A 19,090-nucleotide genomic window follows, 5' to 3' on the forward strand; every position below is an offset into this window, starting at 1 on the left:
AATGCAGTTACTCATATTTTAAAACTGCCTGTAATTTATGCCACATACATCATTTTTCAAGGTCATGCATTGATACTACCAGATCTGCCCTGGCCCAGATCACTATCTAAACAAAAGGTTATGGCCAAGAGTGTCATGTAGTGTATTTTAATTATATGCACTATTTTAAACAACTATTATAACTGAAAACAATAGCCCTCAAAATAAAGCAGTCTGGAGTAACTCTTAGGTCCCTGGCTCCTGAGTCAGACAACTTGGATTATAATCCCTGAGTTAGCCACCAATCCTAATACCACAAACTGGTTCATTTATAATGATCCAAAAAGTAGAAGCTCACATTTCTGGGGGCTGGTATCTAACATCAAGGTTGTGGAACCCAGTAAGGGTTTTCTAACTGTATCTTAACAGGCAAACAGTAAGAGGAGGGGAGAGAGGTATAGATACAGATAGGAAAGGGATGGGGAGGAGGTGCAGGGAGACCCAGATTAACTGAGCAGTTAATGCATGCTAGGCATTTTACTGAGGATAATCATTCTTTACTTAGAATATGATTTTTAAATCTTTATGCATGTGTAAGGACATGAAGAAGTTTCCTTTACAACTTAACATTCTTGTCAGTTCTTTGCTTAGCTCTAGGTAACAACGGTTTCTTAGGAGCCTCTGAAATAATTAAAAATTAGCTTAAAATGAGCATACCTGTATGTGCTTTGGGCATATGTTGTTCTGGAATCGTCAGAAACACTGCTGAGTGCACATTCTGAAAATTAGAATAGTAAGCAAGTCTTCCTCTGAGGAAAAGTGCTTAGCCTCATCTAAGAAATGAAAAAGATGATGTGTCAAACCTCTCAGAACACAGAGGAGAGGAGAAAGAATAAAGCCCCTTTTGTGCAGGCATTGCATGTCTCCGGGAAGTCTTTGAGAATGGAGTTTGGTTTTTAAGTGGAAGCAATTGAATAGGCTGGCATTGGCTTTTGGAGACCACTTTGTTCATGGTATTGTGGCAAAATGTATGAGAAAAAGATGATTTAGTTAGTGTATGAATCAAACCAGGCAGAAAAGGGAAAGCTAATACTACTTGAAGAAATGAAGAAAGGATGATGGAGAGAAGGTGTTGGTTTGCCATTTCTAATACTGAAACTCCTACAGTGAGTGTTACAGCTTCTCAGCACATTTTACTTGTTGGGTGGAAGGGAAAGAAAGTAATTTGTAACTGGAAGAAAATTAACCTGTGACATACTATGGTTTGTACAGTTGGAACAACCAATAGAAATATTACCACATAAACAGGGTCCATATACCTTTATCTGTAACAGGCTTGCTTGGTTAAAAATGAAAACTAATGATAAGTCGTCCTCTGTTTTGCCCCCACAAATCCAGCCATTTAACCTGTTTATTCACTACAGCTCTTCCTCAATGTCTCTGGCTGAAGTGATAAAAGATTAACTTAGTGCTGACTCAGAATCAGAAGACCAAGCATTTCTAGATGGTGCTCTGTGGCCTCGTCAGTTCCCATCTGTCATACTCACATGACCCGATCTGCAGGAGTTGCTCTATGCAGACTTCAGTTGGCTGACTGATTATTATGTGAACATTCCAGTTGCTAACTATGCCTTAGCCAACCAGGGTTGATCTTCACAGTTCTTCACTCTTCCCTTCAGTTTAGAAAAAAGTGAAAGTGCCAACTTCAATCCCATCTTGGGTTGATAGATACATGTTTAATGGTTGATTGTTTTTTCTCTACTCTTGCACCAAGAACATTTTTACCAGGCTCATGAGTGTCTATATCCATGGTTCTCTCGTTGTACCACATTGCAACTGGTTGTCACAAACTGTTTGTGAACAACAGTCTCTCTGCCCTTTTCCTGCTTCTTGTATCTCTATAGGGCGTGACAGGACCCAGCACTATTTTTAATAGAAATTGAATCCCATAAAGTTATATTCTAAGAAAAACTCCTTTGTTCAATGTGTAAGGTATATTTAGTGAATTTTGTACTTCCTATACCAACTATGTGGAGAAAATCACTAATCAAACTGCAATAGGACTTGTATTTCTCAAGATGGAAGACAGAGTCACCTTTTCTATGACCCTCTACAAATCACTAGTTTTGCCCTTGCCTGTCTTGGGGCATGCTTGAGAATGACCTGCCCCACTACTTCTTGGATTGAGTCCCAGATGCAGTAGTTTCTAGGAGACTGCTGTCTGGGGTTTCTGTAATCCTCTAAGCCTGAAGAAAGCTATCTGTCTAGCCATTCAGACTTCCTGAAAAAGCGCTTCCTAATCCTACACCTAAACCCACTGTATAAGAAATTAGAATCAAGGCATTTTCCCTATTTGTCGAAGTCCATTTCTACTTGGACCTACACAGTGGAATTCCCTGGACACTCTGGGCTGGTTCTGATATATTCCTTTGATAGATCAAGGGTTGGGAAGTATATATCTCTCTGAATCATTCTTTGCCTATCTGTGTATCTGTTTGTTTATTTGTTTGTGAACAACCAAGTCTCATATAGTCCATCCAGGCTGGCCTTGAACTCACTGTGTAGCTGAGACTGTTTTCAACTCTTGATCCTTTTTCCCCCCACTTCCCAAATACTGGAGCTACAGGGCTGTACAGCCTGCCTGGATTTCTCGGAGTCATTCTAGTCTGTAACAACGAATATGGTACATTTCTGAGTCAAAATTCATTATTTCAAAACTGACCCTTCTTTCTCTCTCCTCCCTCTCCATCTCTTTCTTTCCCTTCCTCTCTCTGTCCCTCCTTTTTTCTCTCTTTCTCTCCCTCTCCCTCTCTCTTTTTCTGCAACCTGAGGCTTACTTTCTGTCTACCACTATGACCTCTCCTGGTAGTTGGGCCTTCTTGCTCATGTGGACCTTTCTCTTGAGATGCCAAGGGAAGTTCAAGAACAGAATATGAGGCCATGGAAAGGTAAACAAGGCGGGGCTTTAAAGAAGCTATGGTTAAGTATAAAAACATGTATTAGACAAACAGCCGATTTAAGAGAAGCCCAAAACCCAGTTAATATTTTTCTTAGTAAATAAACTGTATTGAAAATAGTATATTTGTGCATCTAGATGATGCATTAGAATTTTAAAATACATTCAATAATATGATATAATTTAAATGTATGTTAAAATATTAAACTAAACTAGTACAACAAAAATCCAAATGAATGAATAAATTCATTAGTTTATTAAATTGTATTCTACAAATTGATTAGAACTTAGATTTAATGAACTCATTATTTCCTTCTGTAGTGAAAAAAAGTATTTGCCATGTTATATAATCTGTGCACTTAATGTCCCTTGAATGCGAACCTTTGATATTTTTATACCAGTAACAATATTTTGTGAATGACACAGAGCTTTATTTAATTATAAGTGTAAAGCTTTATTAGCTAAATATGTAAAGGTGTCTGTAGACTTTTAGAGCTTCACATGACTAAACCAATATGTAACCTTTCCCTGGGATACAGGGTATGCTCATAAAGTAGGATAAGATAGACTTCTGTGATCTACTCACATCAATCGCATTGCTCTGTAGTCATGCATGATAATTTGCAACCTCTGCCGTCCTCAAATGAAGTTGATGGTAATTGCTAACTGCCTGCTGAGGCATGACTGTAAAGTCTTGGTCACAGTCCCTTCATAATGTGCCTTTCAGTTTTGTGAGGTGGAACCTTTCGGTATATGAGTTATCCTGCTGGAGCATAGGAGGGGCGGTCTCCTCCCTCCTCCTGGGAACACAGCAGCACATTCTGGTACCTCATTATAAAGTGAATCTCATCTCTCCCTGCACTATGGAGAACACTGGCCTGAGTCTTTTATGGAAACTCAATCTTCCTGGTAAAATAGTGCCGTCAGTATGAACATCCATTCAGTGTCAGTTTCTCTTCTGTTTAAAGGGGGCAGGCATGGAATAAATGAACTGATCTCGGTGGCCTCAAGGGGTTTAGAAATGTTAATATATAGAGGATACAGTGGATGAGACAAATAGACTTAAGAAAAGCTGTGTCGCAAAAAAAAAAAAAATCTTGAAACAGTTGCTTTTCTTCCTGAAATTTATTTCATTTATTCTTTCAAGCAGAATTTGTAGGAACAAGTGTTCACCCTAATTATCGGAGTCTTACTGCTATAGCGCCTCTACTTCTTAGTGGTATTGTGGGTCTGCTGTTTCTACAGACCTACTTGTGTTTATAGAAAATGGTTTTGTTTTCATTTACAGAAGACAGGCACCCTTACATTTATATCTGTTACTCTTTTAAAGTTAAATGTGTCAGAATTTCTTTATAAAGGAAGTGTGGAGATATTCTCACAGTGCCAGGACCAGGCAAGCAACACTTGAGTCTCCTCCCTAAAGACAAAAAATCGTAACAGAATGGCCTCTCCACACTTTACTAGGCACTTTCAAAAGTGTTTACAGTTGATAATTATGTGAAATACTTAAGGGAATTGTATGTCTCTTATGAGAGGTAATGGACATTTAGGAAAAGTTAAAATGGTATTTTACTGTTTCTTCTACCAGAAAACTCAGACTAGCTTAGAAATATGGGTTATCCGTTTTTTTATAACTGTACTGATGATAGCTCTCAAGTATATGGATGACATTTCCTAATATGCTCGTTGAATTTGCTGTGTTTTCCGGTTTTATTTTTATTAACAGAATAGCAAGCAATACAATTTTCGGTTCTTGCATTTGTGTATGTTTTAGGAAGCAAGGAAAACATAACAACAAAAGAAAACATTCACATTACAAAATCATTATGTTTGAAGAACTTACTGAAATCTGCAAAATGTGCTTTTCTCACATGGTTGCTTTTATAAAAATAGGTGTTTGTTGTAAGTACTTGAATTCAGAGGATATTATTAGCTGTTTCTGGTATACTTCTCTGACTATAGCTCTCAAAATAAACCCTTCCTCATGGGTCTTTGAAAATGATTGGATTGAGGCAAGCTTGTCTATTCTTTGAATGTTCATTTGGTTATTAATTTGCATAATTACAAAGAAATTATTATGCTGAAAAAGAGCTGGGAGAAAACAGGCCTGAGAAAAGGAAGAGGCACTCAGTGGTTCTGTCCTTAAAACGACGCTGTTGCAGAAATACGTTTGGAAAATTTTTCATTTCTCTAGTTTCTTCATAAATCTCAGCATTTCAGAACAGAAAATATGATTGCATCTTCTAATGGACTCTCCTTGGATTTTTCTTTTATCTTTCCTTCCTGAGTAATCCACCTACAATAAAGACCAAGTTGTTCACCTTGTTTGTAACAATGAGTAAATGGAGACCTTTCATGTCCCTCCTCATTGATAGAACAGGCTATAAAATATACCAGTCACCCAATCATTACCAACAAGAGAAGTTAAGTCCACTTGGCATATCTTGTTCTGGGGTAAATAGCAATGTCCTGTAGAGATATGAGTACATCCTGCTGTAGTGTACTGAAATATATTCCCCTTCCTTGGCGTATGAATTGCAAAACATATTAAAACATTTCAAAACATTTGGAGGAAATATTGCAGGCTTCAATGAGGTCATGATTATAGTTTGACATTCTGTTTATGAATCTTTTAACATAAGAATTGTGCATTATTATTTGAAAACTATATGAACCATCTAAGTCTTAATTTTCTTCTTTAATTATCAACTAAGGTTTTCTTTTACCCTGTAGTCTCTTCTCATTTTTACTCATTTCATAATGAGAAGTTGTAACAACAACTCTGTAGTTTAAGAAGATTGCAAATTCATATTGGCTACTTCATTTATTGCGTTTAAGTGTTAAAATATTAGTGTAGTGGGCTGCAGCTTAATGTGTTCTGTTCATAACATGCCTTTGGATTTTTCTGTTTGATTTCTTCATAAGTATTTTTTAGACAGTGTCATACTGTATAGCTAAGACTGGCCTTGAACACATGATCATCATGCCTTAGCCTTCAGGTATTTGTCATCAACCAGCCACTTTTGTCATTTTTTTAATTGTGTGTTTCATTTCTCCTTTCACTCCCTTTTCTTGTTAAACTGATGTGTAATCAATGCATCTAAAATTAGAATGTTCATGAAGATGGATATTATACAGCATATTGGGCCTTCTACATCAAATGATATGTTCCAACATGCTTTCAGTAGCAACTTGGTCTCCTTCAACCCTTCTACAGCTTGTGACTCCAAAGCTTAGTAACAAGGATTCTATGTGTGCTGTGGATATCACTCTGTATGCTGTGAATGTGTTGCTCTGATTGGTTAATAAATAAAGTGCTGATTGGCCAGGCAGGAAGTATATGCGAGACAAAGAGAGAGGAGAATTCTGGTAACAGGAAGGCTGAGTCAGGAGTCGCCAGCCAGACACATAGGAAGCAAGATGTAAAAGTATTGGTAAGCCACAAGCCATGTGGCAACTGATAGATTAATAGAAATGGGTTAATTTAAGACATAAGAACTAGATAGCAAGAAGCTTGCCACGGCCATACAGTTTATAAGTAAAATAAGTCTCTGTGTGTTTACTTGGGTCTGAGCAGCTGCAGGAGCCAGGTGGACACAAGAAAACTCCAACTACATATGTGAGGTTGAAATTAATTGTGACTTTATAACATCATTTCTCACTTCAACTGATGGTAAACTCCAGGCACAAGGCAGCAGTTCCGTCTGTCACTCGAAGCTTTTTTCTTTTCTCCTTGGGAGTCTCCAGAAGGTACATTCACCCATGCAATTGAGGGCAATCACATTTGCAATGCCCTTTATTTGAAAGAAAACCCAAGTGATCAGCCTAATTCATCTTTAATTATAATTAGTATTTACAATGAAATGCTTTGTTTGCACAGACAACCTAGGGTACTTATATGAAAGCCAAATCTATTTTCTCCTTCATCTTTCTTGTTTGGGTTTTATACAAAGATTAAAAATGTCATTTTACCCAGTGAAAAAGACTGATGGCCATACAGACTCAAAAGGGGAATGCAGTCAGGCAGGTTTGTGTAGGATAAACTCCTAGTGACATGCTTAGCAGGCAAGGTGTGCTATCAAAGTCTACATGCAATTCTTATAAAATTATATGAAATTCATTTCAAATAAATAAGCCTCCCTCAAATCAACTCCCTCAAAGACTTGAGTAGTACTTCCTACTGTGTTATCTGATGTCAAAAGTGAATGTCATGGATTCTCTTTTGTTTTTCACTGGTTTCCATTTGGTTAAGAGTATGTCAGAATTCACTATTAATATTTTTTTAGCAAGAGAAATGAATGATCACATATTTGAGCATCCAAACTTCCTTCAATTTCACTTTTCAATGAAGCAGAACCTATCAGCACGAGGAGACACTGAAAATATCACATATTCACTAGCCTTCTTGATTTCCTGTATCTGTATCTGTGAATTATACTGCACTGGTTAGACCTCCACCTGATGACTGGCATAAGAAGTTAATGATGTAAGATGGAGGATCCATCACCATAAGGTATGACAACTGTATTCTACATTGTTAATGGATACGGATTTATTTCTGCTTTTCTAGAGAATCCTGAGATGCACACCACACCCCTATTGATAAACTCTTTAATAAATTCCTTTCTGTTTATGCCATCAGTCAATTTCACTTGAAAATGAGAGGTATGTGTGATAAAGACAAAATATTTAAAAATTTTAATACTGCTTAAAGTCAAGCTAAGAGTCATACAACAATGAATTTTATTAAAGGAAAAAGTATGGAAATCAGTCTGTAGATACCCACACATTCTTTTTACTGTGAACTGACTGTTCACTATGTAGCAATTTATGAAAAAGAACAATAGACCCACTGACTAGGTGGTTACATGGCCAACCTCTGGCCATGTATTTAGAGATTGTTTCTATGTCTGAGGAATCACAACAGTTTGGAAGGCTCACAATATGTAGAATTTGCCCCTCTCTCTTAAAGAAACCCCTTAAACCCACTACTTCCTCAGTAGGGGGAAAGAAGTGTGCATGGTACTTGATTTTTCTCTTGTTTCTGGACTTTTGATAAACTTCAGCAATAGAAGATCAAGGACACCTAAGGTGTCAGTTGAAACTCAGAGTAAGCTAAGGGAAAACTCCACATGCAACATGGAATTATACATTTGGGTAAGAATATCATAGGCATGATGGAGGCATAAACAAAAATGAAACTATTAGGAAAACATGACATGTCATGTTGAAGAATTGTCACCTTATTCTCAAGCCACCAAGGACCACTGAAATTTTAACAGGGGAGTAAGATGAACAGATATGCTTCCCAGAAAGATTATTATGCCTGCAAATGATTGATATAAGTGATGTTAAGATTAGATAGGATAGGATCAGTTGAAGTATCAAAACAGTTCAAATTCTGCAGATTTTAAGAGTTAAAGAGGTTGGAAGAGAGAGCTCTAGCTGAAGGAGTGTTTACATAGTGTTAGCTAGCTTGTGCTAAGTAAACTAAGGGCTATTGCTGAGCAAGGGGAAGATGCTTCTATCTCGGCTTATATTAATTGATATAGTGAAAACTCTTGCTTCAGGTTATATTTTTCTTGGAATATTTCAACGTTTTTAAATTTTTAATGGATAATTTTACTGCTTTTACAGTTTTGGCCACTTTCCCTTTGCTGTATTATTATTTATAACCCTAGTTTCCCTTTGATTGTAAGGTGTTTTAGTTTATGTGGAACTGAAATATTGCATATGTATATATTTTAACATATTTCTACATAAAACCTCTAGAGAGAATCTTTTATTTATTGTAAGTTGAATGTTTATAGTAGGCTGTTTTTTCCATTTGTCAAATAAATATTGTTATTTATGTAGCTAATATGTTTGATGACCCAGTTGAGAGTACATATTTCATATGCTGCTTTTATGAATCTTCAGCCATTTTAGACTCAGGCATGATGGCTCTATAAATAAAATGCTTAAAGAAGAGGACAGTCAGTGTTTAAGCATCGAAACTTAGCACTGAGTATTCAGAATCCACCCTGAGGAGGACAAACATTCCTTTTCACTTTTAAACTAAGCATCTTTTATTTAAAATTACTATTGATATCATATTTAAAGAGAATCAAAATCCAATTTGATGACAGAGTTAAAATTAATTGGATAACAGACCTTTCCATGATCTTTGCAATAAACTTTCATAATCACAAACACATTTGAATGTATTTAGTATTTTTGTCTAAAGTTGAAACATTTCATATCATAAATATGAATACATATATTTGCATCTACATATATAAATCAAATATATAAATATATATATAAATGATAGGTAGATAGAGAGATAGATAAATAGATAATAAATAGATACATAGACAGATGATAGAAATATGATCACAGAAGCTTACTATCATAGTGTTCTCAATGCTTAGCACAAAATATCTCTAGATATTTTTGCAATCTATTTAGTTGAGCAAAAAATGCACATGTCATCATGTGAGAAAGCAATGTTTTTCAGAAGAAAAAATCAGTATCTCAAATTTTTTAAATATTTTAAATCGTTAGCCCCTTAAGATATAATACGAGAGTTTTGCTGGCAAGTTCTTGCTGTGGGATGTCTTTCTGTATGCCATGAAGATGTTGCTCTGATTGATTGATAAATAAAATGCTAATTGGCCAGTAGCCAGGCAGGAAGTATAGCGTAGGTGGGATAAGGAGAGGAGAATTCTGGAAAGTAGAAAGCTGAGTCAGGAGTTGCTGCCAGCTGCTGCCACCATGAGAAGTGAGATGTAAAGATACCGGTAAGCCACAAGCCACGTGGCAAGGTATAAATTAATAGAAATGGATTAATTTAAGATATAAAAACTAGATAGCAAGAAGCCTGCCTTGGCCATACAGTTTATAAGTAATATAAGTCTGTGTGCTTACTTGGGTCTGAGTGGCTGTGGGCCTGGTGGGACTGGAGAATCTCCAACTACAAAAGGCGCCCAATGTGGAGCATGAACCCATGACCGTGGAATTAACAGTCCCATGCTCTACTGACTGAGTTAGTTGGGCACGAATTATTGTGTAGGTGGGATAAGAAGAGAGGAGAATTCTAGGAAGTGGAAGGCTGAGTCAGGAGTTGCTGCCAGCCACCACGGTCATGAGAAGTAAGATGTAAAGATACAGGTAAGCCATGAGCCACGTGGCAAGGTATAGATTAATAGAAATGAGTTAATTTAAGATATAAGTACTAGATAGCAAGAAGCCTGCCACGGCCATACGGTTTGTAAGTAATTTAAGTATGTGTGTTTACTTGGGTCTGAGTAGCTGCGGGTCCAGTGGGACTGGAGAAATCTCCAGCTACAAGTTTTTATAATTTTAGGAGTGATTATTACTAGAACAAGTAAAATTTTGATTCTGAGTATATTGAGTCACACAAAGAATCAGGACTTAAAATTGTCATAACATTTGTTTTTCTCTAATTTTTATAAATTTAAAATCAAACAAAGCATTTCTCATTATTATAACTGTCACAACCTAGTTTTCACATCACAATAATCTGGTCAATGCATTCTAGTACTGCTTATAAGTGGTGCTTATCAGCCTATAAGATTCATCAACTCTGTGAGTAAAAGCAGTTTACTAAGACGATGAATAAGAACGAATTTTCTCAGCACCACTAATGTATTTTTAAGGGGTAGATGAAATGTTTTTTCTTGGTTTGAAGATTCTTTACCTTTGTTTATTTTTTGTTTGTGCATTTACTGTTTTTTGGTACAGCTTCTTTTCCCTCTAGTGATGCTCTCAATGCCTTTCACCTTACTCCTGCACTATCCAAATTATCCCATAGACATTTTGATCACTGAATCAAGCATCCTTTCTCTGAGTAGGCTTTGTAAACTGATTCACGTGTTGATATTATATACATTAACTTCAGTAGCTTCATTTACTAATTATGCCTGTTAAATAGCAGAGAAGTACAACAGCTTAATAACAAAGATGTGAGCACACTGTTGCGGGAATAAAAACAACAGAGAAGCAAGAATTTCTAACTATATGAAGAAAAGTCATAAATACCATAAAATAGAAAAAAATTGAACTAAGCCTTCAAATAATATATAAATATGAAAAATATTGAACCATTAACGCAACAAGTATATGTCAGTTGCATATTATGATTTTTAGCAGACTTTTTTAAATATTTAAAAAAGAAACATTAAAGGAAAACATTTTATCTTGAATATAGGCAAATCAAGACAAATGCCTGATTCAACCATAGGTTTTTAAACTCAGACCTGAAAAGAAAGAGCTGCTTGCCCTATCAATCTTGAATCCACAGGATAATAGGCATGTTTTTGTATCGTTTATGTCTGTTTGACAGAAATGCAGCTAAGTTAACATGCCATAACCCTTTCTACTTTCATTACAAATGAGATTAGTTGTAGGTAAAATGTCTCAGCTGATGTCTAGCATGAACTATTTTTTCACTTTGAGAGACAGGTAGCCATGATTCTGCTAGTTTTTCTTCATTTGTTTTCCTTCTAGAGATTTCTAAGCTCATACTAATAGTGAGTTAGCATTTTTTAAAAGACTTTTTTTTTTTAATTCTTCTTCTCTGAGAGCCTTAGAATGAATATAAATCGTTGTCCGTGAAAATTAACAATGCCTTTTCCTGCTTGGCGGTGGTGGCGCACGCCTTTAATTCCAGCACTCGGGAGGCAGAGCCAGGCGGATCTCTGTGAGTTCGAGGCCAGCCTGGGCTACCAAGTGAGTTCCAGGAAAGGCGCAAAGCTACACAGAAACCCTGTCTCGAAAAACCAAAAAAAAAAAAAAAAAAAAAAAAAAAATGCCTTTTCCTATAATCACAATGACAGATTGGACAGGCAGAACATGGACATTCTCCTTGCTAGAAAAATTTTCTAAAAGGTTGTGCATAATACACATGGCTAATATATGAGCTGACATCAAATATGTGTGGGCCATGCTTACACCTTAATAATGCTTAAATCTGTCCTTCAGACTTCAGAGTTCAAATATTTATATTTTCTCTTATTCTTCCTTTTAATGGCAACATGAAATGGAAAGGCTGAATTTAAGTATGATTTAGTGATTTGGCAGAAGATTAAAATGTATCCAGTCCAGGGGGAAGTTAATATTGACTCATCATTCTTAGCTATTGGCTAATCTACCTGAGAACAAAACAACATCTTTTTTTTCATTCAGCCTGGTCTCTAGTTGGATTTAATTTCAACAACCAATTTCATGAATCGTTTCATGTGAACTTATGTGTAGTGTTCTGACTTGAATTCTTTATTATATTTTATTTGTGTAATTTGAGTTCTGCTTGTGCATTATAATGCTATCTCCTTTAACCTAATCCTAAACTCTAGACAACAAAAAATTAGAAAGAGAGATCCAAATTTAAAATTCAAATTATATTACTTGCAATATGGAAACCAGAATAAATGATAGAAACACGATCTTGGAATATTTTAAGAAAGATTTTGTGTGAGTTACAGCAACCAGGGGACAGTAAAATTGATGCACTGAAGCTCACATATCAAACTGGTGTAGCAATTACAGTTCTACTTAGCAATGGCACATAAATGCTGAAGTTGAAACCTACAACTATAAATAAAATTGATGTGCACTTGTATTGCTGATGTTGTTCCATCTCCTATAAGAAAATGCACTTGCAGGTGATAAGAACTGGCTTACTGGCTAGTTTTTTTCTTGAATATGTACATGTTCACTATAAATTTTCTTCTCTGGAAAGTGATAAATTTTAAGTCATGTCAAAAATTCATTTATTTCCAGTTTTTATCACAAATATTTTGCCTTTGTCTTTTATACAACAGAGAATTTTGTCACTTTACTCTCAGAATAACAATTGGTGACAGGTACCAAAAGCTATAGTTTCTATGGGTACCAGAATAAAAGCATATTTTAAATGTCATTTTGACAAATACGGGAAAATCATAGGGATATTGGCTTAATAGTACATGCACCATCTAAGATTAGCCACTACGTTGTGTTGGCCAGATACTGCTGTGTCAGATATTCACCTTTCAAATGGAGAAAGAAGCATTAATTTTTGCAGTGCGAACTAATCCAAAACTTTAAAAAAAAATCACTATGTAAGACAAATACAGTGTGCTAGGAAGCCAGCATTGGCATACAGGCTTCCATGGACATGATCACTCTGCACCTCAGCTAAGACTTGGTGCGGGTCTGGTTCTCAGTCCTCTTTGCTGTTTCAGTGTCCAGTTGGCTTTGAGAACATTACAGGAAGCTCTCCCTATTTCTCAAAAGACGGAAAGCTCTGTTGCTAATCGAGAGAGTTACCATTGTGTTTCCTGTGTTTTTCCCACCAGCTGTCTTTGGTGGCTTTTATCACTCTGCCCTGCACAATGCTTCCAACACCATTAGGTAAACCCTAACTATGCAAGGCATCTCATCACATGGAATTCTGATTCTTTGAATTTACAAGAAACAACATGGATCGCCTATTTTCTATACTCCTCCTTGAAGGAATAAATATTTTTTTCTTCCTTCTCATTGTTCCGTCTTTCAGTATCTACAACACACCTGGGAAGTGAGTTTAAATAAAATTAATCTATTAATAGGATTTTGCTATTTTATTCTTTCTTTCTGTTCTGATTCATTCATTATGTGAACTTGTCTTTAATGGAAATTATGTGACAAGCATATACCTAATATCATTTGAAGTACACAGTCCCTTAACTAGGGATGTGAAACTCTTCTCTTTAGAAAAACATATTCACTGATCTGCTTTATTTTAATAAAAAAGTCACATGTTTTAAAGTAGAAAACCCAGATTTTCCATTATATTTTGTGGATTTCTGGGGCAACTTTTTCTTAATTCTCCTACCTGGAAAACTATGATGGAATCAGATTATCCCACATACCTCAAATTAGCAATACCTGTTGCTTAGCTTATCAGATATCTAACCTTGCCTCCAAGTGCCCTTATGGGAATGGGAAGCCACATGTAACACCCTATGTGTATGATGTAATTTACAAAAGGTATAATCAAGAACAAGATGCCATGAAGTAATTTTATATTTTAAGAGATTAGAAATTGACACTTTACAATTATTTAACTCATTGTAAAAATATACCGTAATTCTTCTGTTCACTTAAGAAAAGCAATATACCTATACTCTCTAGATTACTCTTTTTTTTAATGTGCATTAGTGTTTTGCTGAGATTCATGCGCCCTGGAACTGGAGTTAAATACAGACAGTCGTGAGCTGCCATATGGGTGTTGGGAGTTGAACCCGGACCGGAAGAGCAGTCAGAGTTCTTAACATCTGAGTCATCTCTCCAGCCCTAGATTATTATTATTATTAGCAAATAATTTTAAAAATATTAAATATCAAAAATAATATTAATCACTTAGACATAAATATAAATATGAGATTTCAACTTTGCATAATTCCCAATACATGCATTCTTATAAGGCCAGCTGTGCATATCCCCATTTTCTATTTTGTTCCAAGTTCATATTATTTTATTTATGGTATGTCTAAATCTTTAAATCAGTTTCATAAGCTTTTATTTTATTATTTAAATTATTTTCCCTTTTTTTAAAAGCAGATTTTTTTCCTACAATATATCCTGATTATAGTTTCCCCTACCTCTCCTCCTCCCAATTCTACCTACTTCCCTTTCATGTGAATCCATGCCCTTATGTCTCTCATAGAAAAGAACAGGCTTCTAAGAGATAACAAAACATAACAAAATAAAATAAAATAAGATCAAACAAAAACCATCAAATAGAAGTGGCATAAGACAAACCAACAAAAGGAAAAGAACCCAAGAGAAAGGACAAGAATCAGAGACCCACTCATGCACACATTCAGGAGTGCCATATAATACTAAGCAAACTGAAAACTCTAATATAAACTCTTCAGCAGAGTGTAATCACTTTGACAATCAGTCACCTGTGTCAGAACCATGTTCTATGTTAAAGGAAGGGTTAGAATTCCCAAGATTATCTGGAGCTTAAATTCAGTTGGGCTTTCTATGCTAACTTAAATAAAATAAAAAATATTCTCATGCAAATACAGACCCTGTGTGGGTCTGAGTTATGTCCTCCACAAACACCTAACAGTTGTATAGCTTGTGTTCTTGTGGGACGACCAACAATGGGTGGGGGGAGTGTCTCTGACTCTTTTGACTGTGCTTGGGACCCTTTTCCTCCTACTGGGTTGCCTTGTCCAGCTCTGATATGAGGATTTGTGCCCAGTCTTATTGTATCTTGTTAGGCCATGCTCTGTGGATATCTGTGGGAGGGAGGCCTGCTTTTTTATTTTTTGAAGGGAAAAAGAAGGAGATGATCTGAGGAGAAGAGAGGTGGGGAGAGGGACTGGAGGCGTGGAGTGAGGGGAAACTGAGGTCATGATGTAATGTATGAAGCAAGAATAAAAATTTCAAAAATATATCCACATGCATATACTATCATGATGTGGCTCTTTTATGCTGGTTATAATTAAAGGCTTCATTTTAATTAAACTCTGTGGGTCTCATCATAATTGATAATCAATGTAAAAACTATAGTAGGTTGTGGACCTATGAAAACATATATAATAAACAAAAAATCTATTATTTTTCATTAAGAATTTGCATTTTTTGTTTCATCCTCATTCACACACTGGAATAAACTACTTACAGGAAGAAGTAGATAGTACAATGGCTTCTAAAGATATCTACATCTTCACTTTCAGAATATATGAATATGTTAAATTATTTTGCAAATTAGAATTAGGATAGAAGATTAAATAAAGCTACCAGTCACACGGTTTTATGATGAGAAAATAAATCCATGTCCATTTGGGTCAGTCCATCATAGTCACAAAGGTCCTTTGAAGTTGAAGATGACATCAGATAGGTGGTGATGAGAAAGAACCTCAGCTAGATGAAAGAAGAGGCCATGAGCAAAGGAGAGTGACAGCTTCTAGAAGGTTCCAAAGATAAAGGAATGAGATCTCCCATAGGACCTGAAGAAAGGAGTTGATACCTTGTAACACCCGTGAGACCCAGTGAGACATGTTCAGAATTTCTGAACCTCTTAAGTATAAAACCACTAGATTACGCCATTTTAAATAACCATATTTACAGCATCTTGTTTTGACAGCCAAGCATGAGGAGGAAGACTGTGCTGCCACTGCTCCTGCTCCTCCTTTTCCTCCTTTTCCTCCTTTTCCTCCTGCTCCTCCTTTTCCTCCTGCTCCTCCTGCTCCCCCTGCTCCTCCTGCTCCCCCTGCTCCTCCTGCTCATCCTGCTCTCCCTCCTCCTCCTGCCCCCCACTCCCCCTGCTCCTCCTCCTGTTCCTCCTTCTCTTCCTCCTCCCCCTGCTCCTCCTGATCATCTTCCTCTTCCTCCCCTTCTTCCCTTCTCTTTTCAGAAATATCTGTCACAGAAATTAATAAAAGTTCATTTTTTCAGACATTGTAAAATAAATTGTCTGACTGTTTATATGTCTAATTGCTCATTTTCAGGAAGCAATCCACAGCAGTCAAGAAATGAGAAGGAATGATCAAGAAGTTTCTAAAGCATATGGAACTGATGTCTTCAAAACAGAAATGGTAATTGCTTAGGAACACAATAATTTTCAAATGATCTCCAGGACACTGTAGAATTTTTGACTTTGCTGTAAACATATGCTTTTACTATATGTGCTTAGTATAAATATACAGCAGTGAGTCTAACTCTACTTTCCAGTTAGAACTATTTCTAAAAATGAAACAAGCAGCCTAAAAAATGCCTGCAGTTAGGTGCTGTTCACATATGTTCTGTTATAATTTGAGTACACATTAAAACAAACAATAGAAATAGTAGCTAGCATCTCTCAACGCGTACCAAATTCTCAGAAGAAAAACACTGTAAAACGAAGATTATTTTCATTACTCAAATCACTGACTTCTTTAAAACAATTATTCTTTTTAAATTTCCTTTAAAAACAGATATCACATCTTGAAAAGCACACTGAGGAAATAAACCAAGCTTCACAGTTTCATCAATATGTTCAAGAAACAGGTAACGGTCTGAGACTATTGGTCCCACTCTACCTCTGTCCTTCGTGTGTATGTGGGTTTGGAGAACTTTCAAAAGCCAGTCCTCCCCACAAGTAACTTTAGTAGCTGTGACTCATACTCCCAAAGGGGGCAAGATTGCATTTCTACATATAATTAGATTTTGCCTGTGGTAGTACATGTAATATTTTTTAAAATAGCTCATTGCCCATCACACCTATGGTAAATTCAGCCTAAACCCTGAAAGGGTAATAAACTAACCTATACTGAAATTTTTATCCTTGAAATCTAGAAAAAAAATCATTGCTTATAAAACACCCTGAAAATAAAATTACCTATATTATACTAATATTAATAACAAATTTAGGAAATAATATGTTCAATTCTCAACCAATAGATAGGAGGTTAGATTGTATGGAAGTTTCTAGATGCTTGCAGAAGACAAGGTGCAGCTTCTACTTGTACAAGGGGGAAAGGCTTGCTTCTCTGATTAGATGAAAGGAAAGATTTCACCCCTGCTGTGGCCTAAACAGTATTTGAATCTTGCTGTGTAAGAAATGCAGCGTTCTTCTTGCTGGGCTCAGTGACTCCTGTTTGTAATCCTGGCATTTAGGAGGCTCCAACTGGAAGACTGATGCAGGTTCAACTATAGAGCAAGAACTTTTCTCCAAATATCCAAACCAACTAACAAGAAAAGTGGCCTCCATAACACTGTCTTTTGTTCTTTGAGATGCATTATTTTTCCTGAGTGTAGAATTAGAACACAGTTGCAGAAATTCTGAAAATATTTCTGTCCAGAGATAACCACTCCAAATTCTTTTAAGGTTTATTTGTATTTATGTATACTGTGTATGTGTATGTGTGGGAGAGAGAGAGAGAGAGAGAGAGAGAGAGAGAGAGAGAGAGAGAGAGAGAGAGAGAACACCCAGAGGCAATAAGAGGGCATCAGATCCACTACAGTTGGATTTCCAAGCTGTTGTGATGTTGTGATTTGCCCAACATGATCCTGGGAACTTAACTTTGTTCCCCTGCAAGAGGTCTCCCAACCACACCATCTCTCCTGCTCCACCACCAAAAATCTCTTTTCTGCTTCTTCCTTAATATTTCTTGCTTCAGTTCTAAATCACTAGATGAAATAATGTCATGTGCATAAATTTGTCCTTTGAGTCTTATTCACTAATTTACATTATAAGTAGTTTAATGCTGCATAGCAATTTTTTCTCAAATACCATTTTATTCATTGTAAAGTATCCCTGGTATCTATTTATCTTTGTAGTCATTGATACACCTGAAGAAGAAGAGATTCCTAAGGTTTCCACTAAGATTTTAAAAGAGCAATTTGAAAAATCTGCCCAGGAAAAGTTTCTCTACTCTGACAAAGAAACAACTCCATCCAGGTGTATAAAGGTATGATAATTTCTCTATACAGGAATGTATTAAGTGTTAAAATCATACTTAAATTTTCTTAACAAAAAATTTTGAACTAGCATTTATTCTGTTTCAAAAGGAGGGTATTGATCTGTGAGATAGAGTAAGTTCTCCCACCCACTGGAGAATACGAATGAAGAAAGTTATATATACTTTAAAGTCTATAACTAATATCGAATAAAGTAACTAAGTCAATTTTAAATGACAGATGGTTGCCTGTTTTATTTTAAATGACATAGAAAACAAAAAACCCACAAAAGTACTTCAAGACCCTTTCCCCCCATAGATTACTCTACACATCAAGTAAAAAGGGGCAAATTAAGAGTATGTATAAATGTTAAACCAGGCGTAGTGGTATATGCTCTTAATCTCAGAGGTCAAGAGGCAGAGACAGGTAGATCTCTGTGAATTCCAGGCTCACCAGGACTATGAAAAGAGACACTATCTCAAAAAAAAAGGTACGTGTAAATATGTGTAAATGCTCAAATACTGAGTCATTTATGGAAGAAAATTATTATTAAAATAGATTAATATTTATTAACACATACTGAGTATTCTCCCAAGTAGGTTTAAACACAGTGCATACCTGTTTTCCAAGGAAGGCATCACAGCAGAATCCTGGTTGTGGACAGAGGAAAGGTAGGGCCCAGGAAATCTCCACACTACAATCATCATTATAAGCTTTGGTTTTCTTTCCCTTAAA

The 19,090-nt window shown here is 36.0% G+C and overlaps 1 protein-coding gene and 1 long non-coding RNA gene across 3 annotated transcripts in view; one reads left to right on the forward strand and one right to left on the reverse strand.

Moving 5' to 3' along the window:
• Positions 1-19,090, reverse strand: part of LOC128101989 (uncharacterized) — a 94,927-nt gene that overhangs the window by 67,167 nt on the left and 8,670 nt on the right. Inside the window, exons 2-3 of one of the 2 annotated variants that reach the window (XR_008215289.1) lie at positions 18,974-19,084; positions 15,716-15,924 (exon numbers count right to left, since the gene is read on the reverse strand). This is a non-coding gene — a long non-coding RNA (uncharacterized LOC128101989). The remainder of the gene's footprint in view (positions 1-15,715; positions 15,925-18,973; positions 19,085-19,090) is intronic. The other variant, XR_008215290.1, reaches the window with a different exon arrangement.
• The window catches only part of Xirp2 (xin actin binding repeat containing 2), a 42,494-nt gene that overhangs the window by 11,722 nt on the left and 11,682 nt on the right, over positions 1-19,090 (forward strand). The window contains exons 3-5 of the mRNA XM_052725476.1: positions 16,426-16,512; positions 16,891-16,963; positions 18,236-18,366. Coding sequence (XP_052581436.1) covers positions 16,426-16,512; positions 16,891-16,963; positions 18,236-18,366 — 291 coding nt within the window. The remainder of the gene's footprint in view (positions 1-16,425; positions 16,513-16,890; positions 16,964-18,235; positions 18,367-19,090) is intronic.

The sequence above is a fragment of the Peromyscus californicus genome, unplaced genomic scaffold, assembly GCF_007827085.1.
Source record: "Peromyscus californicus insignis strain IS unplaced genomic scaffold, ASM782708v3 Scaffold_7__1_contigs__length_154581171, whole genome shotgun sequence".
NCBI classification, from domain to species: Eukaryota; Metazoa; Chordata; class Mammalia; order Rodentia; family Cricetidae; genus Peromyscus; species Peromyscus californicus.